Source organism: Cavia porcellus, unplaced genomic scaffold (genome assembly GCF_034190915.1).
Source record: "Cavia porcellus strain 051 isolate PalLab524CR breed Dunkin Hartley unplaced genomic scaffold, mCavPor4.1 scaffold_20, whole genome shotgun sequence".
NCBI lineage: Eukaryota > Metazoa > Chordata > Mammalia > Rodentia > Caviidae > Cavia > Cavia porcellus.
Window position 1 is genome coordinate 26,687,785 of NW_026947503.1, and position 26,481 is coordinate 26,714,265.

The 26,481-nt window shown below is 37.3% G+C and overlaps 1 protein-coding gene across 4 annotated transcripts in view; it reads right to left on the bottom strand.

Annotated features, from left to right (window-relative positions):
- The window catches only part of Wdr7 (WD repeat domain 7), a 369,257-nt gene that overhangs the window by 297,968 nt on the left and 44,808 nt on the right, over positions 1-26,481 (bottom strand). For all 4 annotated transcript variants that reach the window (XM_063231571.1, XM_013157175.3, XM_063231573.1 and 1 more), the window contains exons 5-12: positions 24,546-24,720; positions 22,681-22,757; positions 21,447-21,566; positions 16,443-16,588; positions 16,069-16,171; positions 13,053-13,194; positions 12,618-12,866; positions 11,493-11,713 (exon numbers count right to left, since the gene is read on the bottom strand). In XM_063231571.1, coding sequence (XP_063087641.1) covers positions 11,493-11,713; positions 12,618-12,866; positions 13,053-13,194; positions 16,069-16,171; positions 16,443-16,588; positions 21,447-21,566; positions 22,681-22,757; positions 24,546-24,720 — 1,233 coding nt within the window. The remainder of the gene's footprint in view (positions 1-11,492; positions 11,714-12,617; positions 12,867-13,052; positions 13,195-16,068; positions 16,172-16,442; positions 16,589-21,446; positions 21,567-22,680; positions 22,758-24,545; positions 24,721-26,481) is intronic.

Sequence of the window (26,481 nt, forward strand, 5' to 3'; positions counted from 1 at the left end):
CTAGCACTTGGATTGATGGTGTCAGTGCTACACCCACCTAGGGGTGGAGCCAGCATACAATGTAATGGCAGGAAGACGTGTGTCTCTCTCTCTTGCTAGTTTCTGTCTTGCTGTTTGCAGCCACCATGAACTGTGGCCCCAACATGCCACCCTGCCTTGGAGCCAACTGATTATGTGCTGAAACCTCCAAAAACTAAGAAATAAACCTTTCCTTTCCCAACTTTAGGCATCAGGTATTTTGTCTCAGCAACCAGTAAAAAGTAACTAAGATAAAGGGCAAAATCATTCATTTAAAAACACTAAATAAATCTTGCAGTTGTAAAGAACAGTATTTTAAGTATATAGTACATAATTTCTATGCTGTTAAGCAAACAGCTTCATTTCAAACAAATACTTTCATTTTCCTCTCATGTGTATATTTAGTATACTTCTTTTATCAAAAAATCCAGCCATCAAAAAGGGGAGGAAAGCTAGGTATGATGGTACACCCCATAATCACAGCATTTGGAAGGCTGAGGCAGGAGGACTGTCACACATTCTAGGCCAGCCTGGTCTACACAGTAAGTCTAAGGCCAGGCTAAACTACATGATGAGAGTCTGTTTAAAAAACAAATAAACAAACAAAAAAAGAGCAGGGGGTAGAATTTTCTCTTTCTACATTCTATAATCCTAAAGAAACAGAAATATCAAGTTACCTAAGGCCAGAGATTGCAAAACTACAAATTATAAAACTGCTCACCAAGCCAATCCATCATTAGTCTAACTCACAGCTGTTTTTAAGCATTTTGCCAACTTTCTTGTTTTTTTGAGTGTCTATAATATGATCCTGCTCTCACCCACCGAAACATTTTGTTAGCACCTCTCTTTGGCCATTATGGTCCTTCTCATAGTAGGATTACTAGAACACCTGCCTTACCTCTTGCTGAAATGTGGGTTTACCAATGGAACACTTAAACACATTATTTGGCAGAGAGTGACTAGTGCCCCACCAAAACTCTCTGAATTATTTTCAATAACCCCTGGATACTACACAATCCTGAACTATGTACTTCAATACTTTGTATCTTAAAGGTTATTCATCAGGAAATTTTATAAATTTTATTCTATTTTAATTTTTTAAAATATATATGGCAAGTTAAGTATCCGTTACCTAAACAATTCAATGAATCAAAACTACATTTTCAAAAGAGTTTTCCTAATATAGTTTACTATTTGGGGAAACAATATTAAATGAAATGACTTTTAAAACTAAAAAATCTTCAACTTCTGGGAGGATGGCAGACTGGTAAACAGCAGAGAAACATCCTCTTTTAAGATTTGGTGTTCAGATGCAGGAATATAGCAAAATGAGAAAAAGGAGGGACGTGGGTCCCAGGACCCAGAAAGGAACTGAAGTGAGAACTGAACCCCATTGGGAGAGCAAAGACAGAGACCTCCACGGAGTAGGAGGTGGTGCTAAGTGGTGCTGTCTCTCTGATGCCTGACTCATTACACAGGAGGGCAGCTGGAACCTAGAGACACACAGTGACTGCTGGCGACCCTGGAGGCCTCCACAGAGAAACGTACCAGTGGAACAGAGCAGCAGACACAGTGGACAGCGCTGGCTGGTGAGTTAGTGGATGGACTGCAGTGGTTGCTGAGTTATTTGGGTTCAGATTGTTGTAACCTAGTTTTAATCACTGCACCTCATTTCTGTTCTGTAAGCACCGCTCAGCCCCCCCTTCCTATCTTTCTAGGTTAAGTTTCAATTTCCTGAGAAAGCGTATCAGTTTCTTGTAACCCCCTCCCCTACCCCTCATCCAGCTATCTGTAATAAAATGTGATGTTCTTTAAGAAATACTTAACTTCAAGGAAATTACAGGAAGTTCTGTAAGGCCCAGATGCTATCTAACTTTGTCAGGACTACAACATTCCTGTGGGTTTTAGCTTTAAAAGCTTAATCTCTCAGCTGTGAGGCGCGCAGTCTCCAAATTGGCTCCTGGAGACTGTGACGCCAGGCCTGGCCTAAAATAAAGCCTTTGCTCCCCAAATTTTAATTTCTTGCTTCCTTGGGTTTTATTCCGGGGTCCGAGCTATCACACAGATATCCTGAAAGATGGCAACTGACCTGTCACATCTTGGAGAGGGACCAACTAAGCTGTATTCAGAGCAGCAGCAGGCTAGCTCTGTTCAACAACTCCCATGCCAGTGTAAGATACAAACAAGTTCAAATCAGCAAGGGGCCAATCCACCCAGTTTAGGTCAGCAGGGAGCCCAGTTCAAGCTGGCAGGAGGCACAGAAAATGCTGTTGGGCTAAACAAATCTGATTCCAGCCTCACAGCCAAAAATCAGACTGAACTTCAGAGGCAATAAAAGCAACAGCATGACTAGGGTTAGCCTAGTTATTAAATCTACAGCTGGTTTGGGGGGTTAATCAGCATCAATATGGGTTCCATCTGTTCACATTGTTTAACAATAACAGCAAAGAGGCCGGGATTTAGCTCAGTGGCATAAACGCCTGCCTGGCAAGCGCAAGGTCGTGAATTTAATCCCTGGTACCAAAAAAATAAAAAACAAAACAAAACAAAAAAAAAAACCAATGACAGCAAAGACACAACTGGAAGTGGACATTTTTTTCTTTTCCTTTTTTTCATGATTGTTTGTTCTTGTTTTTATATGAACATGAATGGTGTTTCTAGTTCTTTTGATGATTTTGTTCTGTGGTTCTTGGTTTTTTTTTTTTTTTCTTCCTTCTCTCTTTCCCACCTGTCTTCTGTACCAATTTTCCAAAGCTCAGATAATCTTCCTATCTTTTCCTTTTCTTCTATTTTTCTAATTGTTTTTCCTTCCAGGCCCTTTTCAATTTTCTCCTGAGGGTAAAACTGCCATATTGAGGGTGTACTTGCTGTATATAATTTTCTGGTTTATTTTAAATTTTGTTATATCAACACAATTAAACCGGCAAAAGGTAGAAAATTAATAGTTACCACAGTCTGTCATCTTCCAGGCTGTGTTTTATGTTATTGTTGATGGTATTCTCTTAGCTAAGGTGACATAATTACTCTAATCAGTTGTTCTTCCTGATATGCCAAGACTGAGATTACCTAAGAATCATAAACAATACTCTAGGCTGCTGCCAAAGACCCCGGGGTTAGGCAGAATACGCAGCAACTTCTCATACCCAATAAATTGAACAAGTAACATTTTGCAATAGATTCAAAGCTCAAAAGCCAGCTGCACCTGGAAAGTGTCTCTGAAAAGTAGTTATTTCCTAAGGGTTCTCAATAATAGCAATAAAGATTATCATCTTAAGCAATTTACAAGCATCAATCCAGAAATTAAACAATATATATTTATATTTATTATTAAATAATATAGATTTATAATATATTTATATGTTATATTATAAATATATATATATATATATATATATATATATATATATATATATATTAAAGAGAAGACACTTAAGCACAATGTAACCTCAGACCTCCAGCTCACCAAAGACAAAGCCAAGGGGTAACAGGGTAGAACCACCTAGAAAGCCACCCACTTGCACTTTCTAAAATGGTAATAGTAGAAGTGATAAAACTGATGAATGATGCTCTAGAATAGATCAAATCAGAAGTAATTTCTCAGAAAACTACAGAAATAGTGACCATAATGAAAGATATGCTCAGAGACTCGAGAGGAGATACAGATTAAAAAAAATAGAGACGCTTAGGAAAATGATGAAACCTATGAATGCCCAATATAGGAAAGAAATGGAATCTATGAAACAGATTCAAACAGGTACACAGAAGATTAACAATTCCACTGAAAGTATACACAGCAGAATGAGCCAACAAAATATCAAGATATAGAAAACAGGACTGCAGTTAGTGATCATGAAAAGAAAAATTTCTTAAAAATACCAAGGGACAAAGAAAAATCAACCCAACAGTTGCTAGATAATACAAAAAAAAAGAGTAACGTAAGATTGATTAGAGTCAAAGAAAAATCAAGACATAATACAAATGACATAAAACAACCTGTTCACAGAAGGAATAGCAGAAAACTTCCCAAGTACGGAAAGAAGAATTTGATGTGCAGATATTTACTCCTATTAGCTATGATCAAAAAAAAAATCTACATCAATACATTTAATAGTCAAGATTCCAGAAATTCAACCCAAAAACAGAATATTAAAAACTGTTAGAAAAAAGCCTATCACCTGTAAATTAAAGCCCGTCAAAATCACAGTACACTTCACAACACAAACCCTCAAGTCCAGGTCAGCTTCAAGTGAAGTATTTCAAGCTCTAAAAGAAAGCAACTTCCATCTCAGATTGATACTGATGAACCCCACACAATTATGTTTCAAAATTGATGGAGAAACAAGATACTTCCATGACAAAGAACACCTGAAGAAATTCATGACCATCAAACCAGCACCCCAAAATATTCGGAAGGACATTCTAGAAAGAGATACGGAAGGCTATGACTCCCATGAACCCCAACAGAATGAATCCACCAAGCAAAGCAAGCAATTCAACAGAGGGAGAAAAAAGAAAAAGAAACCAACACCAGGAAAATAAAATCACAAGGATAAGTCAATACAAATTGATTGGACTCATCAATGTAAATGATCTCAGTTCATCAATCAAAAGGAACAGACTGGCAGAATGGATCAAGAAGCAAGATCCAACAACGTGCTGCATACAAGAAACACACTTAGCACATACCTGTAATCCCAGCACCTGGGAAGCTGAGATAGAAGAACTGCTTCAAGTTCGAAGAGAGCCTGAACTACATAGTAAGTTCAGGGCCAGCCTGACTTGCACAGTGAGGCTCTACCTCAAAAAACTCAAAGGAAAGGAAAAAAAAGGAGACAGGAGGGGAGGGGAGGAGAGAGGAGGGGAGGGGAGGAGAGGGAAAGAGAGGGGAGGGGGGGGAGGGGAGGGATCATGGTTTATGTCTGTGTCCCCCAGGCCTCATGAATTTGCATTGTGCATTTGTGATTGGTTCATTGTCTAGTGCTTGGATTGATGGTGTCAGTGCTACACCCACCTAGGGGTGGTGCCAGGATGTAATGCAATGGCAGGAAGAAGGTGTGTCTTGCTCTTTGCTGGTTCCTGCTTGCTGTTTGCAGCCACCATGAACTGTGGCCCAGCCATGCCCACCTGCCTTGGAGCCAACTGAGTGTGGACTGAAACCTCCAAAAACTGTAAGAAATAAATCTTTCCTTTCCCAACTTGGGCTTCAAGTATTTTGTCTCAGCAACAAGTAAAAAGTAACTAAGACAGGAGGGGAGAGGAGGGGAGGAGAGGAGAGGAGAGGAGAAGAGAGGAACACATTTAACTCAAAAAGAAAGTCATAGACTAAAAGTCAATGGATGGAAAACAATACTTCATGTGACAGGAGCCCAGAAAAAAGTATGGGTAGCTATTTTATTTGCAGACAAAGTGAATTTCAAACAAAGACTAAGAGATAAAGTCACTAAATCATTGTAAAAAGAACAATTCAAAAGAAAAAAAATAACAACCATAAATATACATGCATCCAGTATTACTCTGATTAACATGTCTTGAAATCATTTTATTTTCTTCTCTTCAAAACAAAATGGATTTTTAAAAACTAATATGAATGGACATGAACAATCAAGTACTAAAATAACTTTTAATGGGACCTCAATACCCCACTGTAACAAATAGATCAATTAAAGAAAAAAATCAACAAAGAAAAATTAGAACTAAACTTTTGAATAGTCTTAGTCTACAGACTACAGAGCATTCCAACCCGCAACATCAGAATACAGATTCTTCTCAATGGCAAATAGGACATTCTCCAAAATAGACCACATGATAGCTCATGGAACATACTTACATAAATGCAAACGAACTAAAATTTTCCCATGTATATTATCCGACCATACTGCAATAAAATTGGAAATATATGGCAAAAGAAGCCACAAGAATGTCATAAACACATGGAAATTAATACCTTAGGGGCTGGGGATTTAGCTCAGTGGCATAAGCGCCTGCCTTGCAAGCGTGTGGTCGTGAGTTCGATTCCTGATACCGGTAAAAAAAAAAAAAAAAAAAAAAATTTCAGAAATTAATACCTTATTGAACAACCAAAGGGTCACAGATGAAATTAAAGAAGAAATAAGACAGTTTCTATAACTAAATGATAGTGCCAATACAATATACTAGAACTTAGGAGAAATGAGAGAATAGAGAGAAATGAGAAATGGAGAAATAAGATGTTTTCATGACAAAGAACACTTGAAGAAATTCATGAGTGCCCAATCAGCACCATAAAATATTCCGAAGGACATTCTAGAAAGAGATAAAGAGGGCTGTGACTATAATAATGGAAGCATTTCTACAAGGGAAATCATAGTGGTGGATTCCTATATGAGAAAAACAGAGTGAGCTTGAGTAAATTACCTACTGTTGAACCAAGCTCATAGAACAAGAAAAGCAACTCAAATTCAAAGGCTCCTATAAGGAAGGAATTATAAAGATCAGAGCAGAAATTAATGCAACTGAGACTAAGAAAACAATACAAAGAATAAATCAAGAGTTGGTTCTTTGAAAGATTAAATCAAATTGACTAACTCTTAGCCAATCTCATCAAAAGAAAGAAAAGACTCAAATCTATGCAATGAAGAACAAAAAAGGTAAAACCACAACAGATGAAGTCCAGAAGATACTAAATACCCACTTTGAAAACCTGTATTCTAGTAAGATGAAAAACACAGAAGAAATGAACAGATTCCTAGGTACAAGTGAATTACCAAGCTAAATCAAGAAGATGTAAAAATCCTATCCTACACAATGTGTTCTGAAACTTTTTGAGACTAATACTGTTCATTTGTGATCAAATAATATGTTATTTAGAATCAGACATACACCAATAGTACTACTACTTGAGCTAGATTTCTGAATGGTTCATAATTTTTAAAGTGTGTAGTTAATACTACGCATGCTTTTGTCCTTTCTTCCATTCTTACTAGTATGTGCCCATTTGCAAAACAAAAATGCTAATGATCAGTAATAGCCCTATAAAATGTTAACTGCATATTCATTGATCACTCTCTAATGTTAAAATTTTCTGACTACTGACCTCTGCTGCAATTATTCTAACCTCCCCTCAAAATTATTTAGCCATTTTAAATATTAGCATCACCCTGGTGTATTCACTGCTGTATGCACTACTGTTCTCTGTTGCTGTTTTAGGCCTTCATATTAGCAAAATATGAAATTCTGTGAGAAAACAATTGGTCTTACAAAAAATACTACCTCCTCTCTGTAGCGGGAAAAAAAATTACTTGTTCTTAAAAATGTACCCATATCAACAACGTACTAGAAGCAAGTATACTTCCATCATGTCGATGTTTTTGTTAATGTTTCCAAACAATAAACCTTGAAATCAGAATCATTTATCATTTTCATATACTTCTGAGGCTCTTCACTACATTAGTGATCAGAAATAAAGTACAACTCCCCCGCTTGCAAGAGCTAAGTAGGACTTTACTGTAAGCTGAAGGGAGTTCTGTCCTAATTCATGGATTGTGAAGAATGAACTGTTGTTGGGTCTGATTAAATGTCAATGGATTGTGGTGTGGTGTATCTAGATCTCGAAGCTATTGAATGCAACTTACAATGCTTAATAAAAATCTTTATTTTTTTAGTTAAGAAAATATATAAAAATGCTAAGTAAACAAGTATCAGTCAGTAACATTGAAGATATAATTAAAAACCTACTGACAAAGAAAAGCCCAGATCCTGACAGGTTCTGTGCTGAATTCTACAAGAGATTTAAATAAAAGACCTAATGCCACTGCTTCTCAAACTCTTTAATGAAACTGAAAGGGAAGCAATACCCCTACATTCATTCCTGGAAGCAAGCACTATCCTGATACCAAAACCAGAGAAGCATCAAACCAAAAAACAGAATCATAGGTCAATGTCCCTAATACAGACGCAAAAATCCTCAAAAAGATATTGGCTAACAGAATGCAGCAAGTCATCAAGAAGATTATATACCATTACCAAGTAGGATTTATCTCAGGAATGCAGAGATGGTTCAAAATATGCAAATCAATAAATGTAATACATCATACTAACAGAGCCAAGGACAAAAACCATATGATGTGAATAGTTACAGAAAAGCTTTTGACAAAGTCCAACAAATACTCATAATTTTAAAAACACCTACAGAATACTGGAATAGATAGTCTTCATCTCAATCTGATAAAGACTCACCTATGACAAAGAATAGTCAACATCAAACTAAATGGACAAAAACTAAAAGCTTTCACTCTAAAATAGGAAAATGAAAAGGATAGCCACTATCACCACTCCTATATTCTAGAATATAGTTTTGGAAACACTAGCCAGAGCAATTATACAAGAGAAAGAAATAAAAGGAATAAGGATATGAAAGGAAGAACCTAAATAGTATTTGCAGATGACATAATACTCTACATAGAAGACCCCAAAAACTTCACCAAAAGACCTCTAGACTTAAGAACCAAAGAAATTTACATTGAAAACTACATTTAAAAAGGAGATCCAATATAATATCAGAAAATGGAAGGATATATCTTGTTCTTGAGAAGAAAGACCCAAGATAGTTAAAATAGCATTCTTCCAAAATTGTTATATATGTGCTCACTTCAGCAGCAAATAAACAAAACTGTTACACAGATTAAACGCAGTACCTAAATAGCAGCATATGACACAGAGTTAGCGAAAACAATCCTAAACTCCATTTGGAACCAGAAGAGACCTAGAATTAAAAAAGCAATTTTGGACAACAAAGGCAAGTCAGGTGGCATTACAATCCCTGACCTGAAATTATACCACAGGACTACTGTGATAAAAACAGCCTGAGAGGGCCAGGGATTTAACTAAGCAGTGCAAGCACCTGTCTGGCAATCATGAGGTTGTAAATTCGATTCCTCATTCAAACAAAAAAAAAGGATCAATGGAACAGATATGAATATGCAGAAAAAACTCCAAACAGGCTGCTACCTCATTTTTCACAAAAGGAGCCAAACACCTTCACTGAAAGAAAAACAGCCTCTTTAGTAATGGTGTTGGAAGCTGGGCATGGTGGCTCACACCTGTAATCCCAGCACTCAGGAGGCTGAGGCAGGAGAATCGTTGCGAGTTCAAGACCAGCCTGGGCTACAACGTGAGCCCAAGACCAGACTGAACTGCACAGCGAGACTCGTCTCAAAAAGATTAAAAAATAAATTAAATTAAATTAAATAATGGTGTTGGAGTAGGGCACGGTGCCACAAGCATGCAATCCCAGAACTCACAAGACTAAAGCAGGAGGATTGCCTGCACAGCATTCTGAGTTTAAGAGTTTAAGGCCATCCTGAACTACATAACAGACTCTGTCTCCAAAAAAAAAAAAAAGTGCTGGAAAAACTGGCTTTCCACATGACAATATTAAAACTAGACCCGTATCTTTTACCATGCACTAAAGCACTAAAGTAAAATAGAAATGGATCAAATACCTAAATTAAAACAGAAATAACCTGCTGGGAGACAGAATAGCAGAACTCTTGAAGACACTGGTGTAGACAAAGACTTTACAAACTAAATGTTGATCGCACAGGAAATATCACAAAGAATCAACAACTGGAATCTCATCTTATTGAAAAGCTTCAGCAGAGTGAACAGATAACCCACAGTGTGGAGGAAACATTTTAATCACTGTTCCTCAGACAAAAGAGTATCTAAAATATATAAAGCCTTAAAAAAATCAGAACCCAATATCTAAAGACCCAATCCACAAATAGGTATCTGAAATGAATAAACACTTCTCAAATGAAGAAGTAGAAATAGAAAGTAAATATATGAAGAAACGTTCAACATCACTGGACATTCGAGAGATGCAAGTTGAAACAACACTAAGATTCCATCTCGCTCCAGAAAGAATGGCTATCATCAAGAAATCAACCAAAAACAAATGCTGGTGAGATTATGGGGGAAAAGGAATCTTTCCCCACCGTTTGTGGGACTGTAGACTGGTACAATATCTGTGGAAATCAGTGTGGAGATTCCTCAAAAAACTAAAACTAGATTTCTTTTGTATGACTACTTATCTGTGCCTATAGTGTGAGAACTTCAGAAAGATACAATTACACTGGCCCACAATTTTCCTGCTCTGTTTATTCAGTATCAGTCTTGTCAAAGGCAAATTAAAAATTATTGCTATATTAAATTGCATATGCTCTAACAAACAGAACCCAAATAGCACGACACATTGTGCTATTTATGTTTTTGTTCTTTTGAGATAGGGTCTCACTGTGTAGCCCAGGCTAGCTTTGAACTCAATGGTCTCAGCTCTGTCTCCCAAGTGCTAAGATTACAGGTGTGTACCACTATGTCTGGGAAGATTTTGTTTTATTCAAAATTCTCCTTAAATCCTGGTTACTGGACCTTGGACCAGCAGCACTGTAGAATTTGGGGTCCCACCTGAGGTCTCTTGAACAGAAAGGTGTAGTTTAACAAGATCCCTAAGTTATTCTGTCATCTTTAAGGTTTTATAAACACAGCCTTTGGTGACCCTGTTTAATTTTTATTATGATGCAGTATTTGAGGATGTTTTTCAGGGTTATAGAGAAACACACCTCCAAGATCTCAGGTTAAAGGACATAAATTTCTCATAGAGAATAAAAAAAACTCAAACTAGATTTCATTTGACCCATTCTTCCCAAAAGAATGAAAAGCATCATATCACAGCAATATATGCACATCCATGTTTATAGTAGAACAGTTTGCAATAGCTAAATCTTGGAAATAGTCCAAATGCTCCTCAACTGATGAGTAGATAAAGAAAATGTGTTTTTTTTATACAACAGAGTACTGTTCTACCATAAAAGATAAGCTTAAGACATTTCTCGAATGTCCACCTTGAGATCATATTCTTAAGTGAGATGAACTGAATACATTTAAATACTGCATTGTTTCTCTGTTGTGAGAAACCGAAAGTATAAATAAGGACCAAAATGTATAATAGGTATTAGGTAGTAGAAGAAAATATTCCAATGTGAAGGTGAACAGAGAGAAAGGAAAAAAAGAAGAGAAAGAAAAAATGGAAACAAAGCTTTTGTACATAGGGAAAGCAAGAGGAGTTGAAGAAAGGGAAAGAGAAAAAAAAAGGAAGCACCAAGATACATCATGTACAAGTTCAAATTACCTGTGACAAATGTTATTATGTATGTCTAAAATATACCACACTTTTAATTTCAAAAAATTAACATATATAGAGAGATAGAATATCAAATTATATAACTTTTTTTGGAGACAGGGCCTCACTATGTAGTTTAAGTTGGCCTCAAACTCCTAGTGATCTTCCTGGCTCAGCCTCCCAAATGCTAAGATTACAGGTTTGCGGCACCATGCCCAGCTATATTTTAAATTACTTTATATTTCATTTATATGCCTGACAGCAACATAATCTAGTTTTACTGTACTGAAATAATCTTTTATATAAGTCAACTTACACTACAATTTTCAGGTGGAACTAGAAGTTGAGTAATCTCACCACCATGAACACAGAAGATGTGCTTCATTTCTCCAGAAAATATGTCCCAAATTATGACCGAAAAATCCACGCCTCCAGATATCAGGTATCTCTGGTCATAGCGAGCTGAGACCTGATGCGGATACAGCAAGCATGTGACTTTGTTCCGATGACCACGAAGCGTTCTGTGAGGAGGCCAACCTGCAAATGAGGTTTTGGATTTAAAACAGGAGAAGTACAGTCTTAAAAAGTTTCAATAAGAAAACATAAACATGAAATATCAGAAGAGCTATAAATTGTATCACAGAAAAGTTTTTTTTATCTTTTTTATCTTTGAAAACTGCTGTGTCCAATGGAGTAGATACTAGCTCATAAGACTATGGAGTCCTCGAAGCAGGGCTAATCCACGTTCATATGTGCTGTAAATGTCAAACACTCATGAGATTTTTAAGGAATTAGTTCAAAAAGAAATAATATAAAATATTTCACTAATAATTTCCATATTGATTGTAAGTCAAAATGATAATAGTTTTGCTAGTTTTGTTATACTGAGTTATATAGAATATAGTTAATTTAATTACTGTTTTACTTTTTAATATGGCTACCAGAAAATTACATATACAGGTTACATTAGACTTCTGGTGGAAAACACTGCTGTAGAAGATTATCAGTGTTACTCATAATATAGTTCTTTAGTAATCCATAGAAATAACCAATAAAGCAATAAAACTATATATTTCTATAATGTATGTCATTTCAAGATATGTAACCAAAAAAGCACTTCATATTTCATTTGCTCTTTAAACTGTCAATTATATAGCACACTAACTACCCTGATTTTACTTGCTAAAAACAAACAGAAGGGCAGGCATGGTGGCACATGCCTATAATCCCAGCACTCAGGAGGCAGAGGCAAGAGGATTACTGCAAATTCATGGCCAGCCTGGGTTACAAAATGAGTTCAAGATCAGTCTGAACTGCATAGTGAAGCCCTGTTTCACAGAAACAAGGAAAAAAAAAAAAAAACAAAAACCAGCAGAGACATTTCCAATATGAGGATTCCAGAGTTCTCAAAACACTTTAGATGCACAAATCTTTGGTGTACCTCTTCTGAGCATGTGTTCCCCTTGTAGCAGCTGAACTATGGCTGTCTGTGTGGCAGGAACAATAATGATGCTTCCGTCTTCACGACCACAAACCAATCGTCCGTGTGCTGGTATGTACACACTTGCCGTGACTTTCAGAGGCTCCTTGCTATTGGGGATCACACTCAGCTGATCTATGATTCCAGCAGGACAAGGATTCAGCTTATCAAATGCCTCTTGCAAACTAATGGAAGTTGTAATTTTCAACCCTATAAAGATTTCATTTTGTTGAAAAGAAAAACATTTATGCATGTTAAAAAATTTGAGACAATATAATGATGTTGATGGTAATACACCAAATATAATTAGAAAAAAGTTAGAGATGAATTTGTTATTCAGTAACATCTGAAATTTTAAATTAAGAGAATTAATCATTGCACATGATTTATTATTACCTTCTTCACCTTCCTGTTTATCAGTTATATCTGATATGTTCCAAATATTTAATCTTCCAGAAGAGTCACCCTGAATTAATAGTTTATGGAAATATTCCTTGCATCCATAGAAGAATCGAGTCACAGGAGGACAAACTAGCAACTGCCAAAAAAAAAAAAAAATTGAATATATATTTTTAAAATATTTCATGCATTAATGTTTGTTCAAATAAAGATACTAGGTATTTTGCCTTAGGACTTCATTTTAAAAGTGTTAATAGCATGATTCTTCTATACTATTTTAATTGTGTTGTATTAATATGTATGCCAACTAATATCCAAACTAGTATAACATTCAAAAAATAAAAACTGGGATTTAGCTCAGTAGTGTAAGTGCCCCCAAGGCAAATGTGAAGTTATAAGTTTGATCCCCAGTACCAAAAAATAAAAAAGTAAAAAATAAAACCTGTATTTCTAATCTTTCTCTAAAATTAGTACTGATACTTTTTCTCTGCTTTACAAAAACTGGTTAGTAGCCACAAGGCAATATATTTAATTGCTTATTATTAAATAATTAGTCCTGCCAGGCATGGTAGCACATGCCTGTAATCGTCTATAATTACAGCACTTGAGAGGCTGACGCAGGAGGATCACTGCAGGTCAAGGGCAACCTGGGCTATGTAGTGAGTTCAAGGCCAGCCTGGACTGCATAGAGAGACATAGTCTCTGAAAAAACTTTTAAATTAAAAAAATTACATAATTAGTTCAGAGACATGCTACTCAAAGAAAAATATCTCTCTACTTACAAAGTTACAACAAAGTACTAATCCTAGCTTTTTTGTTCCCTGCTAATTAGTAACTAAAAATAGCAGCAAAATTAAATGGCCAAGCTTACATAGCTAGAGAACCCTAATTTTATTTTATTTTATTTTATTTTTTGGTACCAGGGATTGAACTCACGACCTCGTGCTTACCAAGCAGGCACTTATGCTGCTAAGCTAAACCTCCAGCCCTGAGAACCCTATTTTAGTAAGGGTATTTTCAACTAATAGTGCCATATTTTATTTGGTTACATTTATATAACCAATCTTAATCTAACCTGGTAGGTTAGCTATAAACTGTTAAGAAGCAAAACTATCAAGTGTTTTATGTCTATTTTTATTTTTTAAATAAATTATTTTCCATCTTAAAATCTTGTGTCTTAGGAGCCAGAGATTTAGCTCGGTGGTGTAAGGTCTGCCTGGCAAGCACGAAGTCATGTTCAATCCCTGATACCAAAAAAAAAAAAAAAAAAAAACTTGTGTCTTCAGTGAGATCACTTATTGATCAACACTAAATAGTGGTAAATTCCTAAATTAAATTTTAGAGTATTAATTCACAAATACTAAAATATCAAGGTACAAAATCTTAGTCTAAAAAATAATAGATTCCAGTGTTGATAATTATATATTACAAATAATCTAGCTACTGTATTTCACATTAGTTGTTTCATAAAGGGCACTCACCTCATCAAACTAGATACATTAACCAACTGCTTCACTTTTGTTTGTCTGTTTTTCTTTTTTAATAGTACGAGAGTTTTGAACCCAGGTTCTTCACACTGACCTACATCTTCAGGGCCCTCTCCTTTTACTTTATATTTGAGGCAGTGTCTCATTAAATCCCTAAGACGGCTAGGCTGGGCTCAAAATTGCAGTCCTCCTGCTTCAGCCTTCCAGAGTGCTGGTATTACAGACATGCTCCATCATACCCAGCTAAATCTTGAAATTTTAATTGATAAAATACACATTTAATAAGAAATTGCTACAGCAGCTGTGATGAGATGTCACATTTCAACATACAAATATTTTATACCACATAATATATACATTTTAAGTTAAATTGTGGTAAGGAGCTTATATTTAAAGGAAAATTATATGCATGTTATTTTTTGTTTTGTTTCTACAGAATTTGTTTTCTTTTGTTGTTTTGAATTTGAGGTTTGTTTGTTTTCTTGAGACAAGACCTCACTAAGGAATTCACGCTACCGTTGAACTCACAATGCACCCCAGGCTGGCCTCAAACTCACAATGATCCTCCTGACTCAGCCTCTTTAGTGCTTGAGTGCTGGGATTACAGCCACTATGTGATACCATGTGTGGCTGTAAGGCTTCTTACACAAGTCAGTAGCTCTTCGTTCAGCTGGAAGTGACTGCATAGGTTAGAGAGCAGTAAGCAGGAGTTTAAGAAGGTAAAAAGCAGATATGTCATAGAGGATCCTAATTGTACCTTGAGAGATAAGTTCTCTATATTCCAAATATTCACAAAAAATTCCCTCTCTTCACCATCCCTCCCCATAAAGATGGATGGAATGTTCAGAATGATAAAACTGGGAAGCCCAGGGCATCAGCACAGGAAAGTTTACTTCCAAAGCCAAACCTGTTTTTACTGTTAACAGAACACAGAACTACAAATTCAGTACTAGTACTGTTGTATTTCAATCTTAAAGGGATATTAAGCAGGTTTCTTGAAAACAATGGAATTTTATTTTATACAAAACAATGTTTTTTCTGTATAAAAGATTTTTGGGGGAAGTACTACACCAACCTGTTGAAGCAATAAACTACATGGTTTTAGAGAGACACTGCACTGACCTGTAGAAGTAATAAACTATTATTATTAGTGAGCGTCATTATGATAATCTTTGCCATCATGAAACTGCATGTAGTGTTTTAACTGCACGAGTATAAACTAGACTTACGATGCCAATATGAATTTTACCACAAAGTCAATCCCCATGTGTAACCAGCATACGATCATTTGTACTCTTAAGGAAAAGTGAATGTCATTTTATAGGTATAGTGTGTATTTGAAAATAAGCAAAGTTTAAAAATCTGCTTATAACTGACCCTATCAAAATGTCCCACAGTATCTAACATAGGGCCTTGCTTTGTATTGAATCTTTGAAGTGCTTAACTACCAAAAGGCATCAATTAAGGCAGCTGTGGAAAGTTTTCAATGCAACTATAAAATGCAAATGGTACCTAAAGAATTTTACCTCTTTATCTTTCCGATCCAAGAGGCTGTGTTGTACCGGGGGTATTAAATTTTCAACTGCTTTCCCCACATCACTGCGGAAGGAATCACTAGCTGGAAGGCAACTGAAAATAGGGAAAATCAAACATTCACTTAAAACGCTGACATTAAATATTGCACCATTTCATATGATAATGAGGCTTCTAGACAACACTCGAAAGAAAGGATGTTTTTGATTTTTACCTACTTTTTGAAACAATGTGGTGCTGTAGCCCAGGCTGGCCTTCTACTCACGGTGATCCTCTTGCCTTAGCCTCCTGGGATTACAGGTGTATTCCACCCTGCCCAGTGAATCTCACTTTTAATTAAAACTCTAACTTCTTATTTACTACGTACCTGGCAGGTAGTTTGTAAATGTAGCTTTGCCCATTTTCAGTCCAGATGATTACTTTATCTGCTGATACAAAATCGCCTCCAGTCCAGGTCTGTCCATTTTCACTAGGACCAGAGCACAACAGGGAATAGTCTCCTGCGTCAAACACCTACAAGGAGGGAGAAGTTCACTGTCCACTCCGTGCTGCCCACATAGACAGTGACTACTGTGACATTCAACCACAACAAAGCAACTTCTAGAAATACACTGGACAGAACTCAGACCATTAAGTTTAACAGCTCAGGCAAAGACATTGTGGAGCACAGTAACTTTAGGAGAGATAAAAGAAGTCAGGCTCCCGCCTTGTGCTCGTACCAGGCAAAAGAACAAAAACAAATGAAGCAGGTATATTCTCCAACTCAGGTGTTTATGTGTAGGGAGGAAGCACTACATAAAGAACGGCAACCACACCCACATTACAGCAGCACAGTTCATAAAAGCTACAGCCTGGAAGCAGAGCTTTTTCTGAATATGACACTTACACATGTGGAGTACTGGTCTGCCATAAAAAAGAATAAATTTGAGTCATTTGTAGGCAAATGAATGCACCACAAGATCATAATGTTAAGTGAAATAAATCAGATGGCATAAGCTTAAATATCAATGGTTTCTCTTATATGAGAAGCCCAAAATATAAAGAAAAAATAAAAGATAATAAGAAATAGAACATCTTTTGCAAAAAGAAGGGAAAGAGGGAGAAGGGAGTTGAAAAAAGGATAGAGATGTGTTATGTACATGTACCAACTCACTAGAAGGAATATGACCATTATGTCCCACGAACATGTACTAAAAAACAACAAAAACGAAAAGAATGAAAAGGAAATACAAAGAGAATGATAGATAAAAGGGATGCAGATTTATTGTTCCTGTTTTATTTCTATTTCAGGTAACACTTCCAACTATAAACTCTAACATCAGATTGTTTCCCTATTAACAAGGAAATTATCTTGCTTTACTTTATTTCATCAGTGTCCTACAGTGTTTCAAATAGGAACTTAACAAGCTCCGTTTTATTATTTACTAATTCTTGCGTATAAAAGTAAAGTCACTGGGATCACCAGCAACAGAGGGTAGTGACCTTACCTGGCCTCTCTGCTAAGGCACACTCAGGTTTGCAAAGCGTCTTTATCGTCACCATCTCCCGTAATCTTTAGGATCACTGCAGCAGACAGGCAGGCAGGCTCTGCTGCGTCCACTACTGCGTCCACCATGACACCCATTTTACACACAAGAAACTGACACACCCAAGTGTTACATCACTTGCTCAGGACCATGTGATGGCACTAGAATTGGAAGCACTGGTCTTATAAGTCCCAGCAGCCTTGCTACACCACTTTCAATATTTGACAAAATTACATTCTATATTGTTAAAATTTTCCCCAGCAGGACACAGAATTGTTCACTGCTCGCTGGCCCAGCTTTTATTTTGATTTTCTTTTTTTAAAATATGTGATTATTAAAAAAATATGTTAAATTACTTGAATAAAGCCTTGAAATGGAAATAATTTCACCTGAACTTGCCATGAATTTTCATAGTATTTATTAGCTTACATAATAGCCATAAAAACTTCAGAAAAGAATCACAAAGGGAGATTTGCCCTCTAGCCCTATTATCTAGTGAAACAAGTGATAAAGTAACCGAAGTAAAAACAGTATCATACTGTATTAATACACAAATGGGTAGACCAATCATCAGTTTAAAATCAGAGTCCAGTAATTCTTTCTACCAACAAGGTACAACACAGACAAGTGAACTGCTTAATAAATGGCATTAGAAATAAGGATGTCTCAGTGAAATAAAATAAAATAAAATTGAATCTACACCTCACAATTTATTCAAAATAAATTTCAGCTTAAGAAATTAGCTGGACATGGTACTGCTCCTCTGTAACTCATAGCAGTCAGGAAGCTGAGGCAGAAGGATTACTACAAGTTTAAGTACAGCCTCAGCTACATAGTGAGTTCAAGGCCAGCCTGGTCTACAGAGCAAGACTCTGTGTCAAAAATCAAAACAAAACAAATAACATAAAATAAAATAATCAGTCATATATAAGATAAAATCACATAATTAATAGGGAAAAGTGAGAGATTTTATTTTCAAAATATGTTTTGTGGCCAGGTGTGCCACATGCCTATAATCCCAGGACTTGGGAGGCTGAAGCAGAAGAATCTTCTAAGTTCAAAGCCACCATGTATAATGAGTTCACTCACTTAGAGTTCACCAACTATGTATAGTGCATTCAAAGCCACCTTGGCCTCCACTGGGAACCCTGTTACCAAGAGAAAAAATGTATCTGTGGTAAGGACTTCTAAAGCATGTCATAAGTTTTAGAAACTACAAATGGATATTTGAGTATGTTAAAATTTAAAACTTCATTATGCTAATAAAGAAGAAATCATTCCAGTGGGTTCTAGTACTATTGCGATACTTGTTTTCATATGCATTTCTCTGCTGATTAATAAAGCTGAGCACCTTTGTGTGTATTTAGTGGTCATCGTGAGAGCTTGTTTGGAGATCTGAGGAGGGGTACCTGCTATTCATATACCCTCAACCACGAAAACATCCACTTCCACCAACCCACAGCTTCAGGAGGGTCACACATGGAGTGGGGAGGGCGGGAAGGGACACCTGCCTAGCTAGCTACATCAGCCAAATGAACCCTGGTGATCAATGGGGCGACAGATACTGCAGCCAGTTACATCCTTACTGACCACCCTCTTTTGTGAAATACTTCTGACTTTTGCTACTGGATTGATACACAGAAGCTTTTTTAAAAAATAAATACGGAACAAGTTCTTATGATTATACTGTATCTTCTATCATGTGTGGGTTGTCTTTTCACTTATGTACGTACTTTTTGGGTGGGTGGGCGATCTGTCAGAGATAGAGTTTTGATATGCATTTCAGGCTGGCCTTGAACACCAAGCTATCCCTCTGCCTCAGCCTCGCAAATTCTGGGATTACAAACATGCACCACCACATCTAGCCAGCATTTTTAAAAAGAAAAGACCCTTTTCATAAAGTTATAAAATGCTTACAATGGACACACAAGAAACTGAACTAGACCTGCCTCTGGAGGGGGTCAGAAAGGGAAATAGCATAGGGAAAGAAAATATAGGGCATAATTTCATAGTATTTTGTTGCACTATTTTTTACTACTAGGTACATGTGTTTTAACTCAAAAGGGGCCACAAACATAGTTCAGTGGTAGAATGTTTGCTTAGCATGCATGAGTGATTGATTCCCAGTACCACCACCATTACAAAAAAAAATTAAGTCAAAAGAAAGATCCTGTAGAGTCTCCTCTGACCAAGTAGCTACTCTCTCTAATCTTATCCTAAAATAGTGACATTGATAAAAATAAAGGTAAGGTGCTGGGCTGTAGACAGGTCCCTTTACTCTTTAAACCATTCCTTTGTCTTCTAAGATAAAGAAACTCAACCAGTCCATGTTGTAACCGCAAGGCAGTCCAGTACAGACATGATGAGCAGCTGTGGTAGTCAGACTGCGCTGTAACTCAGCAAATTTACCATTATTTGTGAAATCTTTGGCAACTTATAGCTCCTTCAGCTCACAGTTGTCTTATCTGCAAAATGGGCAGGGAAACAACTCCTACCATGGGGCCTCTGAGACAGCCCCATTGCTGCCCAACTCCTGGAATTCACAGCCACTTGCCGTTGACTGTAAGCTGGATTTATTACTATTTCTAGAGAACATAACATGACCAAAGTATGAGGCCTCAATTCCAAAATCAGGCACCTCTCATTGCTCACGTACTCTGAGGGAAGGCTGCGCCCATGCTGTGAAGTACGCCATGAAGAGGCCCATACCCCCCGCTACGGGTACCAAAATTTATAGCTAAAAGTCAGTGCCTGGCCAGCACCATGTGAGGCAGCCTAGAAGCAGATGCTCCAAGAGCTGGGTTGGAGATGAGGTCAGATCCCAGGAGACACGCTCAGTGCAGCCTGTGAGACTCTGAACCAGATGTGCCCAGCTAAACCAGGCCGATTCCTAAGCATGAATGTGGATGATAATATACGTCTGTGCTTTTGATATGCTAAATTTTGGAGTAATTTGTTATGTGAGATTAAATAACTAACATAAGTATTCTCAGAAAGCTGGGGGATTAAAAAATAAACACAAACAGCTTTGTATGTAAAAACAGCTAAGCACAGAGCAAGTGCTCAAAACATGGTAGCCACTGTCCTATAACAGAAAAGTAAGTCTGTAAAAGTAAAGTCTGTAAAAACAGTAAAAGACTGGCAATGTAAAAGTAATACAAGATTAGCTCTAGAGGAAGACTCTACCAACTCCAAGAAGCCAGAAAGACCAAAAAAAAAAAAAAAAAAAAAATCAGCATACAAATATCCAACACCTGTGTTCATAGCAGCACAATTTGTAATAGCTAAATCTGGGAAACAACCAAGATGCCCATTAACTGCAGAGTGGATGAAAAAGGTATTTTTATACAATGGAATATTACTCAACTATAAAAAGGATGATCTTGAGGCCTTCATAGGCAAATGGAGACAATTTGAGGCTACCCTCATTAGTGAAATAAATAAAAATCATATTTATAAATATCACATTGTGTCTCTAGAGTAAAAAATAATAAGACATGTAGGAGTAATAAAACCCAAAATGTGTAATTGCTATTGCAAAAAAGAAAGCATTCTAAAGGATATAACTGCATGTATGTTTAAGTATGTAGGATTGACAACCATATTACTAAGTTTTTGTTGGATAGTTGAACACAACTGTTTGCAGTCTCACTGTTTGAATGTCCACTTTGTATGCTTTGCTTTTATAACTTGAACAACTATTTCTAAAAAGACAACATATAATTATCAACTAGTGATTTCTTACTCTTTATTTTTTTTGAAATTATGTATTATTTCTACCCTTTTTCTGTTCTGCTTTTTCTCATACAAAAAAACAGAGCTTCTTACTTATGTAGTAGTCTTACCCTCCAATACTTGGAACACACAACCAAAAGTGACCTTTGTGTGAATGCACAGAAAGAGATGCTTTGACAGTTCTGGCAATAAATTGGTTTGGACTCCTCCTCAAATATTGGTTCAGTATCCTGAAAAGAAAAATATTTGTAAATCTTCAGGAATAACTTGATTATTCATTAAAATTATCACATAATGATAAAGACACCAACATGAAATAAAATCATCATCTGATATGTTTATTTCCACCCCTCAGGTAAAAGCTAAGGCAGAAAAAAAAGAGCAAAACCATAATCTAAAAATAGTATGGTATACAAGGTCTTTGTTGCAAAGTCACCCAGGTTGAAAATCCTGATGAGAATCTGTCATCACTCTGGCAATGACAGATGATAAAATTTTGCATTAATACTAATTTCGGTAGCTATATGTTTCTTAGTTTAAAAGCAAAAAAGCCAAAAATACCTAGCCCAGGCTTGATGGTACAACCTGTTCAGCCTGCATCAAGAAGCTAAGACAGGGAGATCACTGTAAGTTAAAAGCTAGGTTACGCTCCACAGTGAGCTCAAGTCTGGCTTGAATTACAGCGAGCCCCTTCAAAACTTCAAAACTCATTTCAACAAATAATAATTTTTAAAGATCTGATCAACTCTTCTAGCTTCCCTTAAAATCAAACCCTAAAATTTCCCTAGGTGAGCAGTAGCATCAATATTGTCACAAAATTGATCTACAACTCCTCATTGATAAAAAAAAGAGAAAGAATTCAGGTTCATAGAATTGAGATTAGAGAACTAAAACTGGTTTTACACACTTTTTCTTTTGCTTAATTTTTTTTTCAGCAAACTACTTTTGAATTTTTAAATTAAAAGTAGCTGAAGAAGGGGCCAAGGATTTAGCTCAGTGGCATAAGCACCGGCCTGGCAAGCGTAAGGCCATGAGTTTGAGCTCTAATATCAAAAAAAAAAAAAAAAAAAAGGCAGTTGAAAACTCCACCTCTTTTGTTTCTCTACTTCATAGTCTGTTTAACATGTTCTCTCTTCCATAACCTGGACGAAGCAGCCTCCATCAAAAGTGAAAAACCAAGTTCACTCACATAGCATAACAATGATGTGACCACAAGACTAATTTGAAAAGAAAGCCCCTTCCTTCCCTTTTAAGAAAAGAAAGGGAAGGAGCACAGCATTCCTAAAACTCCAGACTACCTAAGTACAAAAACAGAGAAGTCACTCCCAGCCTTGATCATCTCACCTGCATGCCACTTATTTCCGAGGTTACGATCCACACCTTCAAGATACCCATGGCTGAAAGTGCAACCACCGTGTCCTCTAAACCAAGAAGGAACAAAAAGTACAGCTACAATCAGCATGGCTTCTTTCTCAATATTAAGATGGCTTGCTTTAACAAAATTAAACTGGCATGTTTTATAATTAGAAGAAATATGTAGTTTCTTATTTCATGAAATATAAGCCAGATTTAAAAACATGCTAATAAAGATCATCAATAATTTAGAATTCAAGGGAAGTTATTTCAAGTCACTTGATTTTTTAAAAACTTTTTTAAACCAACAAATTTTTTGAGAATTTCAAATGCCCTTTATGGTAACAAAGAATATTTATTCTTCAAAATGCACAACTTTTCATTAGTTATCATGGATGAGCAAGTCCACTTCATTTCTCCAAGGCACTCCTTCCTTCTTCCCACCTTCCAAACATTCTGTTGCACATTACATCCCCCATAGACTGTTATCCATCAAGACACAGTCACATAAGATATAGCATACATGTATTTGTTGGTTTTCACCTCCAGTTCCTGGCTCACAACCTCTTTTTGAAGGCAGGCTGCAAAAACTAGATTTCTCTTCCTCAAAACAGGTAATTCAAAGAAATTCCCCTATCTTGTCTAATAGCAGATCACGAGAGCCCTATATCATAAGAGACTCTGTCCCCTAATAATTCAAAAGTTTGGAGTGCAGAGAGCTTCTGGCCCGTTGAACACACACTGGAGACTGGCACACCCAGGTGCTGTGTGCGCCCTTCCTGAATGCCCCCACCCCATACTGCCTCACCCTATGCAGTGCTTTACCTGTATCCTTTATAATATACTTAACTCGTCAACATTAAGTACTTCCTCAAGCTCTGCAAACCACTAGAACAAACTAACTGAACTTAAGGAAGAGGTAGTAAAGCATCTGATTTGTAGCTAATCCATGAGAAGCACACATAAAAGTGGAAATTGAGGGGTAGGGGTACTCTTGAAGACTGAGCCCTCAGAATCTGACACTAAGTCCAAGTAAATAATATCAGGACTGAACTGAAATTGAGGGCGACCTAGCTAGTGTCTGCAGAACTGATGGCTTGTGTGTTGGTAGGGTGAAATCCCCCACGCTCTGAGGGAATACAACTTTCATTAAACTTAACCTCCTTCTTTCTGGAAACACTAAACTGGAAACACTAGCAAGTGACAAAACAAGACTCCAAAAATACACACGTGTATGGTTCTTCCCATCATACCATCAAGGGTGATGACACATTTCCATCTGCTCAGAAAATCAATCACTTACACTGACTGCTCACAGCTACTGATTCATCCCACAGAATGAAGATAAGCAAACACTTTAGATTTTAGGATAGGTATGGTGGGGCACACCTGTAATCCCCGTACTTGGGAGAGTAAGGCAGGAGGGTCACTGCAAATTCAAAACCTGCCTGACCTACCTAGTGAATTAAAGGCCAGCCTGAACTATATAGTGAGATGCTGTCTCAAGAAAAAAAAAATCGCCGGGCGTGGTGGCACACACCTGTAATCCCAGCACTCAGGAGGCTGAGGCAGGAGGATCATTGCGAGTTCTTGACCAGCCTGTGCTACAAAGTGAGCTCAAGGCCAGCCTGAACTGAGTAGCAAGACCCTGTCTCAAAAAGACAAAAAGAAAAAAAAAAATCAAGTGAATCAAAGAGACCTTTATGAGGGAAGACAGATCATATAATTTTGGAACAACTGATTCTTGAATATAGAAACATAATCAAAATTACTCATTTTGATACATTACAGAACTTCAAAGTAAATTAAACAATAAGATACGGTGCTGAGTTTCCTAGAGGGAATATTATACTGACCTTGGGTCCGATGGGATCGAATAATACTCATGGAGCTAATCCAGTCTGGTGATATCTTTGATACTAAAGAATATAGTACCTCAAGGCTGGTCGCATCTACGACAAGGATTTCAGGGTAATGTCCATGGCATAGAAGCCTTCCTTCTCGCTGATTTCCAACAGAGAACTGGTAGAACTAATTTCATGTTAAAATGAGAAAGAATTTGAAATGCCGTTTAAACAATGGATATTAATACACTCATCAAGACTATCATACTATTTTTCTAAATTCTAATCGCCTCCAGTAATACTCTCAGATAGGTACCATAAAGTATATATTATAGATGTGTAGCACACACATGCACATATATCATGTTAATATTTAAACATCTTCCAAAAGCTATGTTCTAATATAGCCTTCCTTTTAAATTGTTTTGGAGCAGATGGCCTGGAGTAGTGGCACACATTTATAATCCCAGCACTCAGGAGGCTGAGCAGGAAGATCACTGTGAGTTTGAAATTAGCCTGGGTTACAAAGTGAGCTGAGGCCAGCCTGAACTGCATAGTGAGACTCTGGCTCTAAATAAATAAATAGTTTTGGAGCAGAATTTGCGATAATTCCTTTTAGCGCTCACTTTGGTAATGTGTATATATGATAATTCTTTTTATCCCTACCTCTACAATCTAAAATGGAACTTTTAAAGGAGTTGGGATGTGACTTGGTGGTAGAAAGCTTGGCTAACATGAAAGACCCTGAGTTTGATCCCAGCATTATAGAAGAAGATAAAAAGACTTCTGAATTAATTATTAAAATACCTGAACAAAATTAGCTTCATAAATCAAAAGAGAAGTTCAGGTGGTTCAAAAAAACTGAACAAATTAGAGGGACTTCCGGGAGAACATGGCAAATAGATAGCAGCAGCTATGGAGGCTCTCTGAGATACCCCACTTAAAATCCAGGAATGGTGCAGGGGCAAGAAGTCCTAAGCAAGGGGAGTTATACACTGCCGACCCAGGAATGAACTAAACTAAGAGAAACCAACTGGAAACGCAATCCCGGAGCTATAACAGGAATAGATAAGGTCTCAGCGCGGAAGCTGGAGCCTGCTCCACTGGAAGCCACGATTTGAATTTCCTGCAGTTGCTGCTGCGTCCCAATCAGCACGGCAAGGAGAGAGGCAAGAAAGCTCTGAGAGTGGGAAGCAGTGAATGGAGTTGAGAGCAGGACTGGCCAGGAGCCCTGCATTGAACTGCAGTGAGTGAGCGGATAGGGGACCCTTCCATAGAGTAGGAGGCTTCAGCAAAGGACATACTGGGACTGGGCAGTCTAGCCGCAACAGAATGCTGCAGCGTCCTTAGTCGCATATTCCCCTCTCAAGCAGGATTGGTGGGGGGTGCCTGGCTTGGGTGACACTGCTGACTTAAGACCCAGTAGGCTAGCCCAAACCAGGTCCCAGTGCCTGGAGGTGCACCCTAGCAGTGAAGCCTTTGGTAGGTTGACCTGGAGGGGCGAGCCCAGCAGAGGCTGCCCAGGTCTGTGTCTCCCTGGTGCCGCTGCAGTGGGTGGGAACACCTAGCCAGTGCAATTCAAACAGACTGTGGCCGACAGGGAAGGAAGTTGGGCCTCCAATACACGCTTAAATATAAGGAACAAACAATATGGGAAGAGGGAGCAACAAGAAAGGGTCCTCGGCCCCCAATCCTGAGAAACATGCAATATCAGACACGGCACCAATAGACATAAAGCAATATCTCCAGAGCCTCATAGACGAGTTCAAAAATGAAGTTATTAACGACCTAAAGCAAGATATAAGTCGAATAGTAAGAGAAATGCTAAGCACCGCCCAAGAAAAAACAGATAGTGGAATGGAAGAACAGAAAAAAAGGAGAGAATTGTTTGATGGAGAAAATAGAGAAAACAGAATATGTGAAGCAGGTTCAAAGAGATTACCAGGAA